At 49.6% G+C, this 19,848-nt stretch overlaps 1 protein-coding gene across 1 annotated transcript in view; it reads right to left on the bottom strand.

The window, feature by feature from the left end:
• Positions 1–4,573: 4,573 nt before the first annotated feature.
• The window catches only part of LOC115558830 (leucine-rich repeat-containing protein 4C), a 28,607-nt gene continuing 13,332 nt past the window's right edge, over positions 4,574–19,848 (bottom strand). Inside the window, exon 2 of the mRNA XM_030377331.1 lies at positions 4,574–6,968. Coding sequence (XP_030233191.1) covers positions 5,046–6,941 — 1,896 coding nt within the window. The 5' untranslated portion in view covers positions 6,942–6,968 and the 3' untranslated portion in view covers positions 4,574–5,045. The remainder of the gene's footprint in view (positions 6,969–19,848) is intronic.

The following is a 19,848-nucleotide window of genomic DNA, read 5'->3' as shown; positions in this document are numbered from 1 at the left end:
CTTGCCAAAATACTCAGAATGTGTTCAAACCTCGGTTTGACCAATGAGGGCAGGAGAAAAAGCCGTTGTTTCAGCTTGGTTGCTGTCCAACGATACACTCAGTCGGTTACACAGCGAGTTCACCGCTTAATAAAGCCAATTTGACCAGTTAACCTATTAGAAATCCTTGGTTCTCCTGTAGTCAATGAGGTATGATCAAATCAGCTCGTATAATTGGTTGACAGAACATGGGACAGACATGTTTACCGCTCAGCGTGTTAGCATGTTAACTCACCTAGGGTTCAAGATAACAATATCACAAATATCGATAAAAGGATTTTTTTTTAATAGAAAATGCAAGTGCACCTTAATGTCTAGTTCCAGGGTAGAATACTGCTTTGGAATGTGATAAATACTTTAATCTTGTTATCAGATAATAAGCTCCTTTTCAGATTTGCCCCCTAGCTCATGTGTTTGAGATCAAGACACAGAGTACTACAGATTATGGAAAGTAGCTGTCATTTCTCTCTCTCAAGAGGAACGTTCACGTAGAATCACAAATAGAACATGTTTTTAGATCCTCAAATATGAGGCAAATACTAATCTTATCTGGCATAGAATAGGTTTTGAAAATTATTTTTCATTAAACCGATAGACATGGATCTGAACGAACATACTCCTGTCAAGGGACCAGACTCTCTGTTGAGTACCTGTCCTACTCACTGTGTGCGTGCGGCTGTAAGCATGCTTGTATGTATGTGTAAATATGAATGTCTTGGTTACTGCTTATGATTATGGTTATGATTTCTTTAATTTAAAAGAAGAACAAAGCCTTTTGTGAAAAGGACAGTTTTCGATACATGAAATAAAGAAAGGCTATATTAGTTTTGTTTTGCTTAATTATATCCATCACCGCAGGTAAAATAGAACAATAGTACTGCTATCAGATCGAAGGCTCCTTTCTGCTGCCTGTCACTGTTGTTAAATGGACTTGTATTCATGTGCAAAGGGCAACGCAAAATGATTATGATGATGACGGCACCGTGGAAAATATATGAAATAGAATATATTGGAAAAAATGTATTTTTTTATTTGTATTCATGTACAGTATGAACTACAATCTCAGATATCAATTACTGAACCTCCTCCCCAGAGTAATTAGTTTGACTCTGAACAAGCACAGTCTCTTCACTGTTTTTTTCTATCTTTTTTTTTTACAATTAAAGCACATGTAAAATTTTGATCAGAAAAGTGTTTTTGCATGTTCATTTTGAAAATATTTTTTGTAGAAAGTAACCTTTTGTTGATTTTTCTCTCCAAAAACAAGAGAGCATATATACCCTATTTTACCCTCCCCGTACACAGACAGTTTGCAGAAAAAGGGATAATATGATGAACTGGGTTTAGGGTCTGCACAGAAAAAGCTCACACTGCTGGTATTTAAAGTCCGAACATCTTCCATAATATTTAAGTCCGTTTTTTTCTTCTTCTGGTTCAAAATAATTCCTCAGGGTAATACATTCTGCTTGCACATCATGTAGATACCAACACAAAGATATTCCATTCATTCAAAATAATTCACAACTGCTGTTCATCCGCAGGTTTCTAAAAATACCTCCGAAGCTTCCATGTATCTCTTTTTTTAAATTGTAGCTTCGCATCAACATTGAATCAGTAAGCCACCAAAGCATTGAAAAGAAATGCGCATTGAAAATAAATCAGTTAAAGAAGGGAAAGAATGGTTCACTTGGGATGGTCGATGTTGTGGGCGCCAGCGGCCTGTGCCAGCTTCGCTCTGGAAGAGCTCCAGCCTGTGAATACAGGCTCACGCAGAACTTTCCCATTGTTTCCTGTGTCTCGCACAATATTCTCACGCCTGTGTGCAGAGGCCTGCATTAGCAGCCAGACTGTAGATTGCTTCATAGTCGTTCACCTTGAAGGTGAGATAAAGTCTTCATTTTATGACAGAGTGAAGCGTATCCGCTTTAAAGGCGCACAGTCAAGCTGCTTTACTTGCAATCACAAATCCTAACAGATCCTTTTTTGGAAAAGCACATCAAATCGTTTTTTTTTTCCATTGTACATTCTGCTCCCTCCTCTTTACTAATATCCAACCTCATGTGCAATCATTACAGAGATGTAACAAAGTGCTGTTGAACAGCCAACCTAAGCTCATCATGCACAAGGTCACTGTTTCCATGGCGACAATCTTTTGCCTCCTTATTTTTGTATCCGTAGTCTATTTCACTTCTCTCCTTCATGTCTGAATATCTGCGTTTGAGGACTCCCCATGTCCACTCCCTTCCCGGTCTTTCCTCGCCACCATCCCCTCTCTCCTCATTCCCTCTCTCCTCACCCCCTCCTCCCTCACCCTCTCTCTCCTGCCTCCCTCACCCCTTCTCTCCTCACCCCCTCCTCCCTCACCCTCTCTCTCCTGCCTCCCTCACCCCTTCTCTCCTCCCCCCTCCTCCCTCCAGCCTCCGTCTTCGTGCGGCTAAATGAACAACTGACTGATCGCCAACAGGGAAAGTGGACCGGACCAGAAAAATAACCTTTAGACAGAACCTTAAGACAGAACCTTAAGTCAGAACCTGAAGACAGAACCTTAAGACAGAACCTGAAGACAGAACCTTAAGACTGAACCTTAAGACAGAACCTTAAGACTGAACCTTAAGACTGAACCTTTAGACAGAACCTTAAGACAGAACCTTAAGTCAGAACCTGAAGACAGAACCTTAAGACAGAACCTGAAGACAGAACCTTAAGACTGAACCTTAAGACAGAACCTTAAGACTGAACCTTAAGACTGAACCTTAAGACAGAACCTTAAGACTGAACCTTAGGACAGAACCTTTAGACAGAACCTTAAGACTGAACCTTAAGACAGAACCGTAAGACTGAACCTTTAGACAGAACCTTAAGGCAGAACCTTAAGACTGAACCTTAAGACTGAACCTTAAGACAGAACCTTAAGACTGAACCTTAAGACTGAACCTTAAGACAGAACCTTAAGACCTAACCTTAAGACTGAACCTTAAGACTGAACCTGAAGACTGAACCTTAAGACTGAACCTTAAGACAGAACCTTAAGACTGAACCTTAAGACTGAACCTTAAGTCAGAACCTGAAGACAGAACCTTAGGACAGAACCTTAAGACTGAACCTTAAGTCAGAACCTGAAGACAGAACCTTAAGACTGAACCTTAAGTCAGAACCTTAAGTCAGAACCTGAAGACAGAACCTTAAGACAGAACCTTAAGACTGAACCTTAAGTCAGAACCTTAAGACTGATCCTTAAGACTTAACCTTAAGACGGAACCTTAAGACGGAACCTTAAGACTGAACCTTAAAATTTAACCTTAAGACTTAACCTTAAGAAAGAACCTGAAGACAGAACCTTAGGACAACAACTTAAGACAGAACCTTAAGAATGAACCTTAAGGCTGAACCTTAAGACATAACTTTAAGACTGAACCTTAAGATAGAACCTTAAGACTTAACCTTAGGACAGAACCTTAAGACTTAACCTTAAGACAAAACCTTAAGACAGAACCTTAAGACAGACCCTTAAGACAGAACCATAGGACAGAACCTTAAGACTTAACCTTAAGACACAACCTTGAGAATGAACCTGAAGACTGAATCTTAAGACAGACCCTTAGGACCCTTATGACTCCCTGGTGTTGCCTAAGGTGTCGGGGGTTTCCAAGGAGCACATCAAAGCCTGTGGTGGTCAGATGTTGACCCGACGGGGAGAAGCACACAGCTCTGCCGTCCTCCTCAGCTCCTGCACCACGCTGATGATCGCTGACGGTCTAATGAGCGTCGGCCGTTCCTTCATTCCAGTCCCCGGTTCTCCGGTCGCTCCCCTCTGTCCGGCGGTCTGTCCGGCCGGGTCACAGCGCATCACGCGGCCGCCTGATTGGCCACTCTCTTTGAGCCGACAGATGGAGGGCGGCGGCGACAACCCGGGGCAACGGAGGCATCATTACGGGGTTAACCGGCCGCCGCCGCCCTTCCCCTTAAACCCCCAGAAACAGCGCTGGCACGCGGCGCCGCGGCGAAGGATAACCGGCGACAAAAGAGACATGGGGTGGGGGGGGGGCTGAGAAAAGGAGCAGTGGTTACCGTAGAAACAAGACAACGCCACGGAGAAATGGTAAATGGGGGAAAAATCGAGAGAGAGTGAGGAGTGGAATGAGCTGGTGGAGAGACGGGGGAGACCCTGAAGGGAGTCGAGGGGGGAGAGGATCAGGGTTCATCTTATTAAAGGGGAGGATGTGAGAGAGGGGGATGTGAGGGAGGGGGATGTGAGGGGGAGGATGTGAGGGGGAGGGTGTGAGGGGGTGTGACGGGGAGGATGTGAGGGGGTGTGAGGGGGGTGTGAGGGAGGGGGTGTGAGGGGGAGGATGTGAGGGGTGGATTTGAGGGGGGTGTGAGGGGGATGTGAGGGAGGGGGTGTGACGGGGAGGATGTGAGGGGGATGTGAGGGGGTGAGGGGCAGGATGTGAGGGAGGGGGTGTGAAGGGGAGGATGTGAGGGGGATGTGAGGGGGTGTGAGGGAGGGGATGTGAGGGGGATGTGAGGGGGGTGAGGGGGAGGATGTGAGGGGGTGTGAGGGAGGGGGTGTGAAGGGGAGGATGTGGGGAGGTGGAGACGTGCCTCACAGCCCTAATGACACAGACCGCCCTCTAAAGAAACATAGGTTCTGTTTCAGCAGTGATGAAGTGATGAATTATATTCATTTGAAGTAAACCATTCTTTTCCTTGTGCAGTATTACACACAGAGAAGAGAGAGAGAGAGAGAAAGGGAGCTAAAAAAGCTATTACATGTTTTGCTTTTCTTCATTTTGCCACTAGACATACTTTTCAATAAATAATTGTAGTTTTTTTGAAAGACATTTAAACAAAAGAAATACCATACGCTGTCCCATTCCCATCGCTGATGTATTACTTATGTCATCGCTAAAGTTAATGTTAATTTTTCTTCCTTTTCTCCTCCCCAGTTAGCCCGTTGAACTCCGAATATAAAACCACTGGTAGGAACTGTTGGGACGGGAGCGGCCTCAGATCTGCGTCTCTTGAACATTGTCTTTGGAGCAGGCCTGGATCAGTAAGGGTTCCTGTGTGTTGGAGCTGTGGAGGGTGCTGAGCACCGAGGGGTGGTGGTAGCTGCTCTTGTAGGTGTTGTAGTGGTTATAGTGCTCCAGCGGGGGCAGCGACAGGTGTCTCTCCATCGCCGCCACCCCGGCCAGCTCCTCCTCCACGGTGATGACCTCCATGGAGGAGGCGGGGCCATCGGGGTCCTGCTGGTTGTGCTGCTTCCTCATCTTGTAGAAGATGACCAGCAGCACGGCGGCCATGAGCGTGATGGCCACGAAGCAGCCGATGATGATCTTGGTGGTCTTCATCACCTCGTCCAGCCCGTTGAGCGGCCCTTCCCCGTCGGGGTCGATCACGGGGATGGTGTAGGTCCGCTCCGTGGTGCGCGTGGACACCGGGGGGGCCCTGGTGGTGGAGGACGACACCCAGCCGAAGGGCGGCAGCGGGGTCTGGCTCTCGTCCCCCGGGGACTCCATGGTCTCCACGGTGACCGTGGTGAAGTAGGTCACCCCGCTGTTCTCCACCGAGGTGACGTTGAGCACGGCCGAGGCGGAGATGTTCCCCGCCGTGTTGCTCACCATGCAGGTGTAGGTCCCGGTGTCCTGCATGGTGACGCTGGTAAAGTTCAGCGTGCCGTCGTTCAACACGGCCAGCCGCACCTTGTACGCCCCGTGGGTGACCAGCGAGCCGTTGGGCGTCTGCCAGCTGATAGACGTCAGCGAGCTGGTCCGGCACTTCAGCTCGGCGCCCATCCCCTCGGTGACATTCAGGTCAGTGGGGCGCTCAACGATAACTGGAACATCACACTGGAAGTAGCTGTGGTCTAGCTCCCCGATGTAGCGGCCTTTGTAGCTGGCCGGAGCGTGGCAGCGGGCGCAGCAGCTGGTGTTGGCTGGGACCGTCTCCTTCAGCCACCAGCTCAGCCACAAGATGTCACAGTTGCAGTTCCAGGGGTTGTGGTGGAGGTGCACCCGCTCCAGGCGATGCAGGGGGGTGAAGAGGTCGTGGGGGAGCAGGGTCAGGTTGTTGTGGGCCAGGTTGAGCTCGACTAAAGACTGGAGGTCGTCAAAGGAGTTCCTCTCTATGGTTTGGATCTGGGCATGCATCATCCACAGCTTCTGCAGGTTCACTAGCCCAGTGAACGCGCTGGGCTGTACGATAGAGAGTTGGTTGCCGGACATTTCCAACTCTTCGAGTCTGACCAAGGGTAGAATGTTGGGGATCTCCTTGAGGTTGCACATACCCAGGTTCAGATAGCGCAGGTTACTCAAGTCTTTGAAAGCCCCGTCCGAGATGTAGGACAGACGTTTGAGCTCTCCCAAGTCCAGCCGCCGCAGCGAGGGCACGCGGTTGAAGGCGTAGGACGGGATGCTCTCGATGGGGTTGTTCCGCAGCCACAGCTCCTTCAGCTTGGACAGGTACTCGAAGGCCCCGTTGGGGATGGTGGTCAGCCGGTTGTCAAAGAGCTCCAGGGTGTTCAGGCTGGCCAGCCCGTTGAAGGCCCCGATCTCGATGCTGCGGATGTGGTTCTTGCTCAGCTGCAGGATCTCCAGATGGCGCAGGTGTTTGAAGCTGTCCACCTTGATGATCTGGATGAGGTTGTCCTGCAGGTTGAGGTACCGGGTGTTGGTGGAGATGCCATCGGGGACGTCTCGGAGGTTGCGCCGCGTGCAGATGACTTTGCTGAACTGGTTGCTGCAGGAGCACACGGAGGGGCAGGTCTGAGCACGGACCAGCCCGGCCACCACCAGGATCTGCAGCGCCAACAGCAGCACCAGGAGGGGGTTGGACAGCGCCCCCTTCAGCCTACGCCCTCGCATTGTCTGGCACTGGAAGGAGAAGATCATCGTGTTCAGCATTCATAGTTCATCTGCGGGTTTTCTTCTCTGCAATGAGAGGGAGAAGAAGATATCATTAGACACAAGGAAAAACAAAGTGTCAAGAAGTGCTTTCATTTCAGCTTTCAAATGTGTTCACAGCATGCGTTATGTAAAACATCCTTTTTTGAATAGTTAAAAGGTTACATTGAGCCGATACTTCTTCAGATGGTTTAAAATAAGAGGCAGATGAATATCTACGGCACAGATGAAATGTAAATCCTCACCATCTGTGGAACATTGCAAGCATTCTGTTAATAGATTAACTATTTGCATGGCTGACCACACACGGTTACGCTGAGATTAATCAGATGATCTATCGTGTGATCAACATAGGAGGATGCTGAGGATGCTGATCCATAAGAAATCAACGTCAAACCTCTTTAAGCAGAGATGACACCAGGTATTCCTTGTAATTATGAATACATGACCTTAATATGTTATGTAGACTAGGTTATATATTACTATCGTTGGACACAAACGACCGATGAAGTGACCAAAGCCGGACACTCTCAGGCCCCCACACTGACACCATATCAACAACATCATCCCTTCCTAAGTCCGACTCGATTCAGTATTCTTCTAATCTGTCCTCTGCTCCTCTGACTCTGAGTTCTACACAAGATATTTTGGAGGACCCCAGAGTTAGATGAAAGGCATGTTATGACAGCCATTTTCCAAACCCTACATCTTTGCCAACTGCTGTGGTCTCGAGTGATGCTGAGCTTCTGATTCAATCAGTGGAAACAAATCTAAATGTGTCTTAACAAAAAAGTGGTCTGGCAGCAGCCGAGAGGCACTGGTGGAACTGGGAGGGAGACAGGGCTCTGCTGGAGCGTCAGATATAATGAGACCCCCTCCACCCGCCGGCCCCTCCTCCCCCCTCTCCTCCCCCCTAATCCCAACCTCTCCTCCCCCCTCCTCTTCCCCCTGCCTCACCCCTCTCCTCCCCCCCGCCTCCCACCTCTCCTCCCACCCTCTCCTCCCCCCTCTCCTCCTTCTCCCTCTTCCCCCCTCTCCTCCTCCCTTCTCCCCCCCCTTCTCCCACTGCCCCCTCTCCTCCCCCCTCCTCCCCCTCTCCTCCTCCCTTGTCCCCCCCTCTTCCCTCTCCTCCCCCCCTCCTCCTCCCTCCCCCTTCTCCTCCTCCTCCCTCCTCCACCCTCTCCCCCCCCTCTCCTCCTCCCTCCCCCCTCCTCCCCCCTCTCCTCCCCCCTCCTCCCCCCTTGTCCCCCCCCTCTTCCCTCTCCTCCTCCCTCCTCCCCCCTCTCCCCCCCCTCTCCTCCCTCCCCTCCTCCCCCTCTCCTCCCTCCCTCAGCAGCAGCAGCTCATTCCCCCAGACAGGAAGTCAGGCAGCCACTCCCCCAGCTCCTGTACAGAAGGCGCCGCCCACCACAGCCAGTGAGCGCTTCTTCCTCGCTGCGTGGCGCGTGACACGGCTGATCCCGCTCTCGCCCTCCGCTGTATAATCATTTACCTCGGCTGTAGAGCAGAACAACCCCGAGCTGAAGGGAAGAGAAGAGGACGGCATTGCAGCGTGTTTGAATCAGAGGATATGCCTCAGTGCAGCGCGTGACCACAGAGCCGCGGTCATTAAGGGACCGGCTCTCTAACGCAGCTCCTGTGTGAACACCACGCTGGGCGGCTCTGCTCCTCTCTGCACACAAACTGCGGCGCTAAATGACACAATTTGTCGGTTGGAAATATGTTTGACAGATTTATAAAAATAAACACGCAGTACAAGAACTGAACTCTGCACTTCAACAGCTGACTGCTTTATACTCGGTAAACAAAGGCCTCTGAGGACCTGTTGTACCCCTGGGACACCATGTACCAGGGGTACACCATGTACCCCTGGGTACACCATGTACCCCGGGACACCATGTACCCCTGTGCACCCCTGTGTACTCCCGTGTACTCTGTGTAACTCTGTGTACTCCTGTGTCCTCCGTCTACTCCTGTTTTACTGGTGTACCAGCAGATGCCTGTTCAGAGCTGTGCAGCAGCCATCACAGCGCAGCAGCCATCACAGTGTAGCAGTCATCACATTGCAGCAGTCATCACAGTGCAGCCATCACAGTACAGCAGTCATCACAGTGCAGCAGCCATCACAGTGCAGCCACCACAGTGCAGCAGTCATCACAGTGCAGCAGCCATCACAGTGCAGCAGTCATCACAGTGCAGCCATCACAGTGCAGCAGCCATCACAGTGCACCAGCAATCACAGTGCAGTCATCACAGTGCAGCAGTCATCACAGTGCAGCCATCACAGTGCAGCAGTCATCACAGTGCAGCAGCCATCACAGTGCAGCCATCACAGTGCAGCAGTCATCACAGTGCAGCAGTCATCACAGTGCAGCCATCACAGTGCAGCAGTCATCACAGTGCAGCAGTCATCACAGTGCAGTCATCACAGTGCAGCCATCACAGTGCAGCAGTCATCACAGTGCAGCAGTCATCACAGTGCAGCAGTCATCACAGTGCAGCCATCAGTATCAGGGCCCTCATTCGGTCATTTTAACATGCAGTGGACTTCTCTCCAATGAGATAAGAAATTCAATGTCATACTTGAGGGTAAGTGCATTAAGATAGTCAAAAAATCGATCAATTCAATCATGTAAATCAGGGTAGTTAATGTGAATTTCATGACTAGAATTAAGATCATCGATAACCGCACAGCCTCAACCTGAATACCTGGTTGTCCCGTTCATGTTTTGAAGCGCTTTAGGTTTGATGGTCATATGCCAATGAAATAGTTTTTAGAATTGTATATGCACTTTTATAAAATGAAATTATATACAATGCATTACAATATCTTTACTGTGTGAAATATGAAAGAGGGGGAAACCGGCTCACTAGCTGGAATATATGGGTTGACCTTCTAACACACGTACTAAAACATTGATCCGATCTGCTTTAATGACAACGGCATCGTCGCCTTTCTTATATCCTGCTGGGCAGTCCTCTTCAAACACTGTGAAAGCTGTCAGTCAGATGTAGAAACGCACACAACAAACATAAGCCCAGAGCGGTGAAGCCTGTCAGAGGGACAGCGTTCCACCTCAGTGTGCACCTGAAAGCCATTTGTCCCACCGCGCATCTCCACCTTCAGGAGCCTGTGTCACCGTGACGGTATTTCAAATGCTTTTGTCATCGGTCAGAAGTCGTCGTCTCTAGTGTTTGCGAGGTGGGTGCGCTGGTCTGTGTGAGCTGACCTTTTCATCAGCAGAGAGAACCGCACGGTTTAGTTGTGAAAGAGAATGTCACAGTTATTGTTCAAATTAATTGGTGTTACAGAATTGTGTGGTTCAACACATGATCAAGAAGAAAGCACAAAGAAAAGCTCAACATAAACGTGAATTATGACCCTATAAACTGGATAGGAGTGGTTCATAAAGATGCGTGATTGTGGTCTCTGTTTCAGCTTGATGCTGTATGGGTCTCACCAGTCACACCACCAAACCGTGTGGATGTACAAATATACACACACTACAGTGACTCATGTGCTTTTCCATGCAGAAGGAACACATTGTGCTTCACCCACTGAGAAACGGGCTGATCATCCATCACGTTTACTCAGTCTAAATCCTTGATTTAGAGTTTCCCCTCCTGGTTTGAACTGGGCTGTGGATGTGATGCTGAACTATAACGGCGGTCGCCCGCTTTGATTATTTGCCATTTCTCATGTCACGGCCGTCAGTGAACAACACTGTCATCATCGTGGTGATCTTCTCCGATTACAAACTGCTGGTTATCGAGCGGATATCCTGACATATCCCTCTATGTATAGGTCTGCACCAGCTCGTTTAAAGCAGAGGTGTGTCCGTAGAAGATAAGCTAGGATATTTATGTAATCTGTGTTCAGACAGGAAGTGAACTGACGAATGCCAAGATCGTTGATGGAGGACAGTTTCACGCGGTCAGCTGCCGCAAGTCCATCCCAACCAATCTTATTCCTCTCTTCCCAAATAGAGTCACTTTAAATACAAAAAAACTAAATCATTGGATTTTCCTCATGTCATTAATAGGTCATACTTTGGGGGCTTATTAGCGACAAATTGTACAAAACACAAGGCTGTAGTTATTATGATTCAACCTAATTTGAACCATGTTTGCCGAACTCGTCCAAATGGTTGTCCAGTATTGGTGGCTGAAGTAGGGTGTCTTCCCTTACCGAGGCTCAGGTCCTACAGGACACAGCGGGGAACAGCGGGGAACAGCCCACCCTGGCCTCAGCTTAACCTCAGCTGCCCCCGGGCCAGAAGCTCTCCCAGATGGCATCAACATTTCATCAAATGCCACACCATTTGGAGAGCTGGGATCATATACCCACAGACCGTGATGGAGCCATGTGAGAGAGAGAGAGAGAGAGAGAGAGAGAGAGAGAGAGAGAGAGAGAGAGAGAGAGAGAGAGAGAGAGAGAGAGAGAGAGAGAGAGAGAGAGAGAGAGAGAGAGAGAGAGAGAGAGAGAGAGAGAGAGAGAGAGACAGAATGATTGAGAGACAGAGAGAAAAGACAGTGATTGATAGAAAGACTGGGAGAGTAACACAAATAGAGAGAGAGAGAGAGAGAGAGAGAGAGAGAGAGAGAGAGAGAGAGAGAGAGAGAGAGAGAGAGAGAGAGAGAGAGAGAGAGAGAGAGAGTGAGAGAGTGAGAGAGAGAGAGTGAGAGAGAGAGTGAGAAAGAGTGAGAGTGAGAGTGAGAGAGAGAGAGAGAGAGAGAGAGAGAGAGAGAGAGAGAGAGAGAGAGAGAGAGAGAGTTCAGTGAGCGATCAGGCTGCCATCTGTAATCCTTATCAGACTGTCCTTTTAGAAAATTGAATAAACCTTTATCCTGATTTTTGAACTATTATAATACGACAATCATTATCTTATTTTGGAAAATTACCAAAGCAATCGCAGAAATGATTAACTGAAATGAAAAACTCAATTTTGCTTTTCTACGATTTAAGGATGGCTGTTCAGTCAGATCTCAGTGATAGAACCCCAACGCTCACTGGGAGGAGAACTGGAGCAGCTCCTCAGGTCTGGAGGTTCTTCTGATTAAGGTCAAACACGGACCATAAGTCAGGGAATGAGGAATGATGTGGAGGCTGTGAAGGACTAAACAATGGAGTGCTTTACCTTGGGATTCATTAGCTGGCAGATTGAGAGGGAGGCCGCGACACATGATAGACGACAGGTTCCAGACGTCAGCACCAATAAAGCACCTTTCTGCTCTATTAATGGTGCTGCTGACTTCATTAAGGGACGCTCCATTTGGGCTCGCAGTCTTTATATTCTGCACAATGGGCTTCATATGTTGATCAGGGTAGCCGTTTAATGCGAGGAAATGCATAGTATCTTCACTAATGTGTAGTTCGATAAAATGGATCAGAGCTCTTGTTTAAATGCCACCAGTATATACCATGTAGGTCTACTCTTTACACTGGGTAATCTAATGTCTGTGTTTTGCATACTGGTTTTACTGGAATGCGCATAGCATTTTTTGTGGTTTGTTGTCCTTACTTACTATTCAGATTCTTTGCTGATGGCATATACTTGAAGAACTCCATCTGTTATTTTGAATTGCTTTCATAGAGGCTGGATCAGTTTTTTTTAAGTTAAAAAGTGATATTACTGTTGCTTTGTACAATTCATAGTGTCTGCTATTATACTGATACAGTGAAATATAGTGGAAAAACACAAACTAAAGGCAGGGAACATTTAGTGTACCAGGGTTGGTGGTAATATTATAAAAACTCTTAAAGAGTATATCATGTTTTAAAAAGATGTAATGAATTATTCTAGAACCCAGCTTCTGCGTTAAGGCTGGACTCCTGGGGGTGACGGCAGAGCCAGGAACCAAAAACCTGTTCCCCTTTCCAGTTCCCTGTCTGTACAGAGACATTGTTCCAGTTCCCTGTCTGTACAGAGACATTGGACCCGGAGAAAACGTTTTGATAAGAGTGTTTCTACGGTGGCCAAAAACAAGTTGTTGATTGGAAACCTTTACACACTTATTTACAGTTAACTACTTTGTGTGCTGTTAGCAGCCAATCATTGTTTACAGATCCCAGCAGCCACACCATGACAAACATGAAACCACTCGGTCACCCAGAGTCAACCTCGTCTGCCGTCCAACTCTAAATATGGCGATTGGTCAGACGAGTTATTAATAAATGGCCATTTTAGCAGCTGAAGCGGATTATTCTAGAATGTTGGCAGTAACCTGCTACCAGTATTTATTTTTCACTGTAATGAAAAAACAGAAAATTGAAATCAAGTAAACCCAAAACGTTCTGTCTTTTTGCCGGGGTTGATGCACTAAACCTCAGCACTCTATGGGCATTGTGCTGAAGTCACGGTGATGGGATGGACAAAAGGCCTGACAGAGCCTACAGACAAAGGCAGAATCCCAGCGAGTGGACCACGAGATACCCCACAGGGACGGGCCGGGGCGCTGAGCCCACCGTCTGTGGGCTTTTATTCCCATTGGATGGTCTGAACATATGCCTTAATATTGAATGTACCCTCGTTAATCAATGCACAAGAGTCACCTTTAACGAGCTCAATCAAACCTTTTTCCACAGGCCAAACGCTCTCCCTCGTTAGTCTTGACCATAATCCCTTTATTCTCTGATCTGAGATGAGACTACAGGCTCCTGAAGCAACATGTCTTCAGGTCGGACAGAAGCTGCCTTAGCTTGTCATCGTAGAGAATCCAGGAGGAGAACGTGATCAAACCACCAACCAGCCGTGATCCTCACAGAGAAGGGTCTCCTAACTGGGCAGAGCTGCCTCACTTAGCTCCCACGTAGCAAGGTGTGCTTAAGTGTGGCGCTAAACCACCAAGAGCTAATTATAGCTGAACGCATTACTTTGTTATTGTGCTCATTATCCACCCAGTAAACACTGGGACATCACAGTTTATGATGTTGCTAAGTGTAAGTACGGCCTATTTATTAGGTATCGGCAGAGAAGATGAACGGTTGACCTGGTGCCTCCTCTTCCACGAGCCATACTGAGAACTCCTTCATTTATACAAGAATATAAACTAGACTGACTCTAGATCTATTCCTGAATAAATCAGTAAGTACCTGAGAGCTGGTGGACGGAGGCGGAGCTTCAAGCGACCACGTCGCTCAACGAGAGACGGAGACGCAGCGGCGAGACGCACGTCGCCTTTCAAGTGTTAATTCAATCTCCATTCACGTATTAGCGCACGCCGCCTCCATTATGATAATTACGTTGGATAAATAATTCTGAGGGAGCCTCGTGTTCCGGCATGGAGGCGCCGCCTCTCTGAGGATTAAGACAGACCTGGACGACTCGGGCGCGCTTAGTATTCATGTCACTGGCAGAGCCACCAATCTGCTGCTATGACCGCGTTCCTGAAAGGAGGAGAGAGAGGGAGGGAGAGAGACAGAGACAAAGAGAGAGAGAGAGGGAGAGAGAGAGAGAGAGAGAGAGAGAGAGAGAGAGAGAGAGAGATAGAGGAGAGAGAGAGAGAGAGAGAGAGAGAGAGAGAGAGAGAGAGAGAGAGAGAGAGAGAGAGAGAGAGAGAGAGAGATACATAGAGAGGGAGAGAGAGAGAGACAGAGAGAGACAGAGACAAAGAGAGAGAGAGAGGGAGAGAGAGAGAGAGAGAGAGAGAGAGAGAGAGAGAGAGAGAGAGAGAGAGAGAGGGAGAGAGAGACGGAGAGAGAGATAGAGAGATAGAAGAGAAGAGATAAGACAGAGAGAGAGAGATAGAATTCGAGAATAATACACTCATGCGAATTAAGAGATGATACGTTAGCCTATAAGAATGTCACATGATCACATGATAGAGATCATGATCACATGATCAACATGATCATGGATCTTTGAGCGTACTTTTGTGCATTTCATTGAGAGAATCTGTTTTCTAAATCCGTTTGTTAAACAAGTGCTGTCATTCTGAAGCACAAACACACTCCTACATCTACACGTGCACATCTACACACACATCTACTACATCTACATGTGCACATCTACACACACATCTACTGCATCTACATGTGCACATCTACACACACATCTACTGCATCTACATGTGCACATCTACACACACATCTACTGCATCTACACGTGCACATCTACACACACATCTACTGCATCTACACGTGCACATCTACACACACATCCACTACAGCAACTGGGTCTGAGGAATTAATCAATATGCAGCAAATAAGTAAACGGCACCAGCCGGTCTAGTTCTGATCCTTTTCACTAAGCTACTCGCTCCATAATGAAGGCTTTTCTATTTTTTCTAAATGGATACGAAGGCTACTATTCAGCTGTTTTCAGTTTCCCGGGAGAAGTTAGCCATGGTGTTTGGTGGATAGCTGAGTAGTCTCACAAAAACATATCAACAATCAGAGGTAAATTCTAGATTAATTGAATCCCTGATGGAAAAAGCATCTCACTAAACTAAACCATTTCTTATTCTCAGATGAGATGAACTGTGTAGAACGTGGTGTGTGTTTTGGACGGCCTTTCGCCCAAACGGTCGTAGTTCAGGTGTTGGCAAACGCTGATCGGTTCACGACACTCAGTTGAAGCAGGACTCACTGATCTTAGAAAGCGGGTTCCCTTTAAGGTAAGGGAAGGGGAGTTCATGTAAGGGAAGGGACCTGCTGGTCTTTGACTGTGTGCTGTTGATATGCATTGTAGTCTCCTCCTGATGTCTCTACACCCGTTCTACATCCTGCAGACTGAATAAAAAGGTTGTTGTATTTCTATGTGATGCTCAGACGGCAACAACAAAGGTTTTGTAATGTAGTGATGAAAGGCTGAAACAATGTGTTTATAGCGTGTGATGCTGATCCCTGTAGGATCCTGCTGCCCTCCGGGGGTCCATGGGGGTTTAACGCTGCAGCGATCTGAGCGCTCCACAGGGGATTCAGTGCACTGCTGTTAAATGGTTTGGAAGCGGGTTCACATCTGAAGCACTCCATCTCCTGTCAAGTCCTACACCAGCGGGCCGATCTACCTAACCCCCCCCCCCCCCCCCCCCCCCAACCCGATCATAAGGCCACGCTGTCTGAGACAAGCTCCTCCCCCTACCAACCCCATCGTGGCTCAGAGAGACCCTCATTTATTCAGGGTATCACATTAACACAGTTGGCCTATTTAAAAGTCCATCTATTCGCCGTCTCCTTCTTGGGGAAAGAGGAGAATGGTCCTTTTCTCTTCTGGCCCATTGTTCTATCAGCTAAAGCTCACTGCTCTATTATAAAACGGTACTTAATGCAGCTGCCTGCGCTTCCTTTAATTATGAGGCTCAGCATCTCGCTGAAGCTGAACGGTACATCACCTGAGCTCTGCAGCAGCAGAACACACCTGAGTCCTCAGCCCACTGCTGAAGAATCACACGACCCCCCCACGGAGGGGATATGTACGGGGAAATTAAATTCACTCGTTGCAGATGACTGTAATTATCGTCTTCAGGTTGAAGGGGTAAGAGGATTAGGGGACTTCTAAAAGATAAGCGACCGTCAGAAACATGTTCCTGAGGCTGAGGCTGAGTCGGGTCTACAGGGCGAGGCCATGGTTTGTTTGTATGGTTTTAGTGTCGGAGTATTGCTTCTTTCTCTGCTAATCTGCTTTGATAATTCAGCAGGAGACACAGGAGGCTCGCTGGGAGATCTCCTTAAAGTCAGCGGGAGAAATCAAAGCTGGAAACGGTAATTATTCAAAAGGCAGTCAACACATTTGTAAAAAAGACGCTTCGGCACCACATTTAAAGTCTCACGCTGGCAGCGCTTCATCTGTGGGGCGGGGGGCGGGGGGCCTCGTGGTGTTGGCTTGATTTGCTACGCCATTTGACAGACCTGGAAAATGAAAGGGATATGGGGGGGGGTTCTCTACTCTGAGAGCCAGTCTCATATATATATATATATATATATATATATATATATATATATATATATTGAAGATAGACGTCCTCAGCCGAGTTCCTTACTAATGTTAAGGGTGATTTTGTGAAGTTCCTTCAGAAGTCCCTTCTCACCTGGTGCCTGCTGACGGACTGCAGGCCTGCTACCGGACTGCAGGCCTGCTGCCGGACTGCAGGCCTGCTGCCGGACTGCAGGCCTGCTGCCGGACTGCAGGCCTGCTGCCGGACTGCAGGCCTGCTGCCGGACTGCAGGCCTGCTGCCGGACTGCAGGCCTGCTACCGGACTGCAGGCCTGCTACCGGACTGCAGGCCTGCTGCCGGACTGCAGGCCTGGTGCAGCAGCAGGCCACCGCCCCTCTGCCTCTCAACAACCCCCCGCTCTCTAACCACCGCTTACTAGCTGCTGGTTCAACACCACCGCTCTCTAACCACCGCTCACTAGCTGCTGGTTCAACAACCCCCCTGCTCTCTAACCACCGCTCACTAGCTGCTGGTTCAACACCACCGCTCTCTAACCACCGCTCACTAGCTGCTGGTTCAACACCACCGCTCTCTAACCACCGCTCACTAGCTGCTGGTTCAACAACCCCCCTGCTCTCTAACCACCGCTCACTAGCTGCTGGTTCAACACCACCGCTCTCTAACCACCGCTCACTAGCTGCTGGTTCAACACCACCGCTCTCTAACCACCGCTCACTAGCTGCTGGTTCAACCCCCCGCTCACTAACCACCGCTCACTAGCTGCTGGTTCAACACCACCGCTCTCTAACCACCGCTCTCTAACCACCGCTCACTAGCTGCTGGTTCAACACCACCGCTCTCTAACCACCGCTCACTAGCTGCTGGTTCAACACCACCGCTCTCTAACCACCGCTCACTAGCTGCTGGTTCAACCCCCCGCTCACTAACCACCGCTCACTAGCTGCTGGTTCAACACCACCGCTCTCTAACCACCGCTCACTAGCTGCTGGTTCAACACCACCGCTCTCTAACCACCGCTCACTAGCTGCTGGTTCAACCCCCCGCTCACTAACCACCGCTCACTAGCTGCTGGTTCAACACCCCTGCTCTCTAACCACCGCTCACTAGCTGCTGGACCCTTTCTTTGAAGTTTCACACTTTTGGCAGACGTTTAAAAGACAACGAGGAGTCATGCAGCTGTTTCTTCTTCGTGTTTCCATTGACGTTACCAAAATAACACATTCTCCGAGACGCATCATCTACTTAGATTAGCTGTTCTATAGCTCTATAGATTACATAAATTCATAAAATGAATAAATCCTTATGATAAGAAAACGTTGATAACTTCTGATAAGTAACTCCCACTCATACATTTATCCAGCTGACTTTTAATTAAGAGAAACGACTCGCGGTCAAATGAATTGCACAGAAGCAATTCCACAATAACATATTTCCACCTCCAAATTGCAACTGAAAAGAGCTTTTATAAATCAGTGGAATTATGCAACACACTACGATGAGACGCCGCCGCCGCCTGGATCACGCAGAGCCATCAGCAGCCAGTGATGTACACTGCGCCGTATATATTTAGCCCCGGTAGTACATTAGAATCCCATTCATCTGCACTCGGTGGCTGAACGTGTTCTGCACCGAGGGCACGCGGGCAGTGCTGCAGTCTTGCACTCTTCTTCTCACCTCCTGACACGCCCCTCACCCCTCCCTCACCTCCCCCCTCAACTCCCCCCTCACCCCTCCCTCACCTCCTCCCTCACCTCTCCCTCACCCCTCCCTCACCTCCTCCCTCACCTCCTCCCTCACCTCTCCCCCACCTCCTCCCTCACCTCCTCCCTCACCTCCTCCCTCACCTCCTCCCTCACCTCCTCCCTCAACTCCTCCCTCACCTCCTCCTCACACCTCCTCCCTCACCTCCTCCCTCACACCTCCTCCCTCACCTCCTCCCTCACCCCTCCCTCACCTCCTCCCTCACCTCCTCCCTCACCTCCTCCCTCACCTCTCCGTCACCTCCTCCCTCACCTCCCCCCTCACCTCCTCCCTCACCTCTCCCTCACCTCTCCCTCACCTCCTCCCTCACCTCCTCCTCACACCTCCCCCCTCACCTCCTCCCTCACCTCCTCCCTCACCTCCTCCCTCACCTCCTCCCTCACCTCCTCCTCCCTCACCTCCTCCTCACACCTCCTCCCTCACCTCCTCCCTCACCTCCTCCTCACACCTCCTCCCTCACCTCCTCCCTCACCTCCTCCTCCCTCACCTCCTCTCTCACCTCCTCCTTCACCTCCTCCCTCACCTCCCCCCTCACCTCCTCCCTCACCTCCTCCCTCACCTCCCCCCTCATCTCCTCCCTCACCTCCTCCCTCACCTCTCCCTCACCTCTCCCTCACCTCCTCCCTCACCTCCTCCCTCACTTCCTCCCTCACCTCCTCCTCACACCTCCTCCCTCACCTCCTCCCTCACCTCCTCCCTCACCTCCTCCCTCACCTCCTCCTCACACCTCCTCCCTCACCTCCTCCCTCACCTCTCCCTCACCTCCTCCTCCCTCACCTCCTCCCTCACCTCCTCCTCCCTCACCTCCTCCTCACACCTCCTCCCTCACCTCCTCCCTCACCTCCTCCCTCACCTCCTCCCTCACCTCCTCCTCACACCTCCTCCCTCACCTCCTCCCTCACCTCTCCCTCACCTCCTCCCTCACCTCCTCCCTCACCTCCTCCTCCCTCACCTCCTCCTCACCCTCCTCCTCACCTCCTCCTCACACCTCCTCCCTCACCTCCTCCTCACACCTCCTCCCTCACCTCCTCCCTCACCTCCTCCCTCACCTCTCCCTCACCTCCTCCCTCACCTCCTCCCTCACCTCCTCCTCACACCTCCTCCCTCACCTCTCCCTCACCTCCTCCCTCACCTCCTCCCTCACCTCCTCCCTCACCTCTCCCTCACCTCTCCCTCACCTCCTCCCTCACCTCTCCCTCACCTCCTCCCTCACCTCCTCCCTCACCTCCTCCCTCACCTCCTCTCTCAC

Source organism: Gadus morhua, chromosome 14 (assembly GCF_902167405.1).
Source record: "Gadus morhua chromosome 14, gadMor3.0, whole genome shotgun sequence".
Classification (NCBI taxonomy): Eukaryota; Metazoa; Chordata; class Actinopteri; order Gadiformes; family Gadidae; genus Gadus; species Gadus morhua.
The sequence above is the reverse complement of the archived record's forward strand: the minus strand, read 5'-3'. Positions and strand labels throughout refer to the sequence as shown.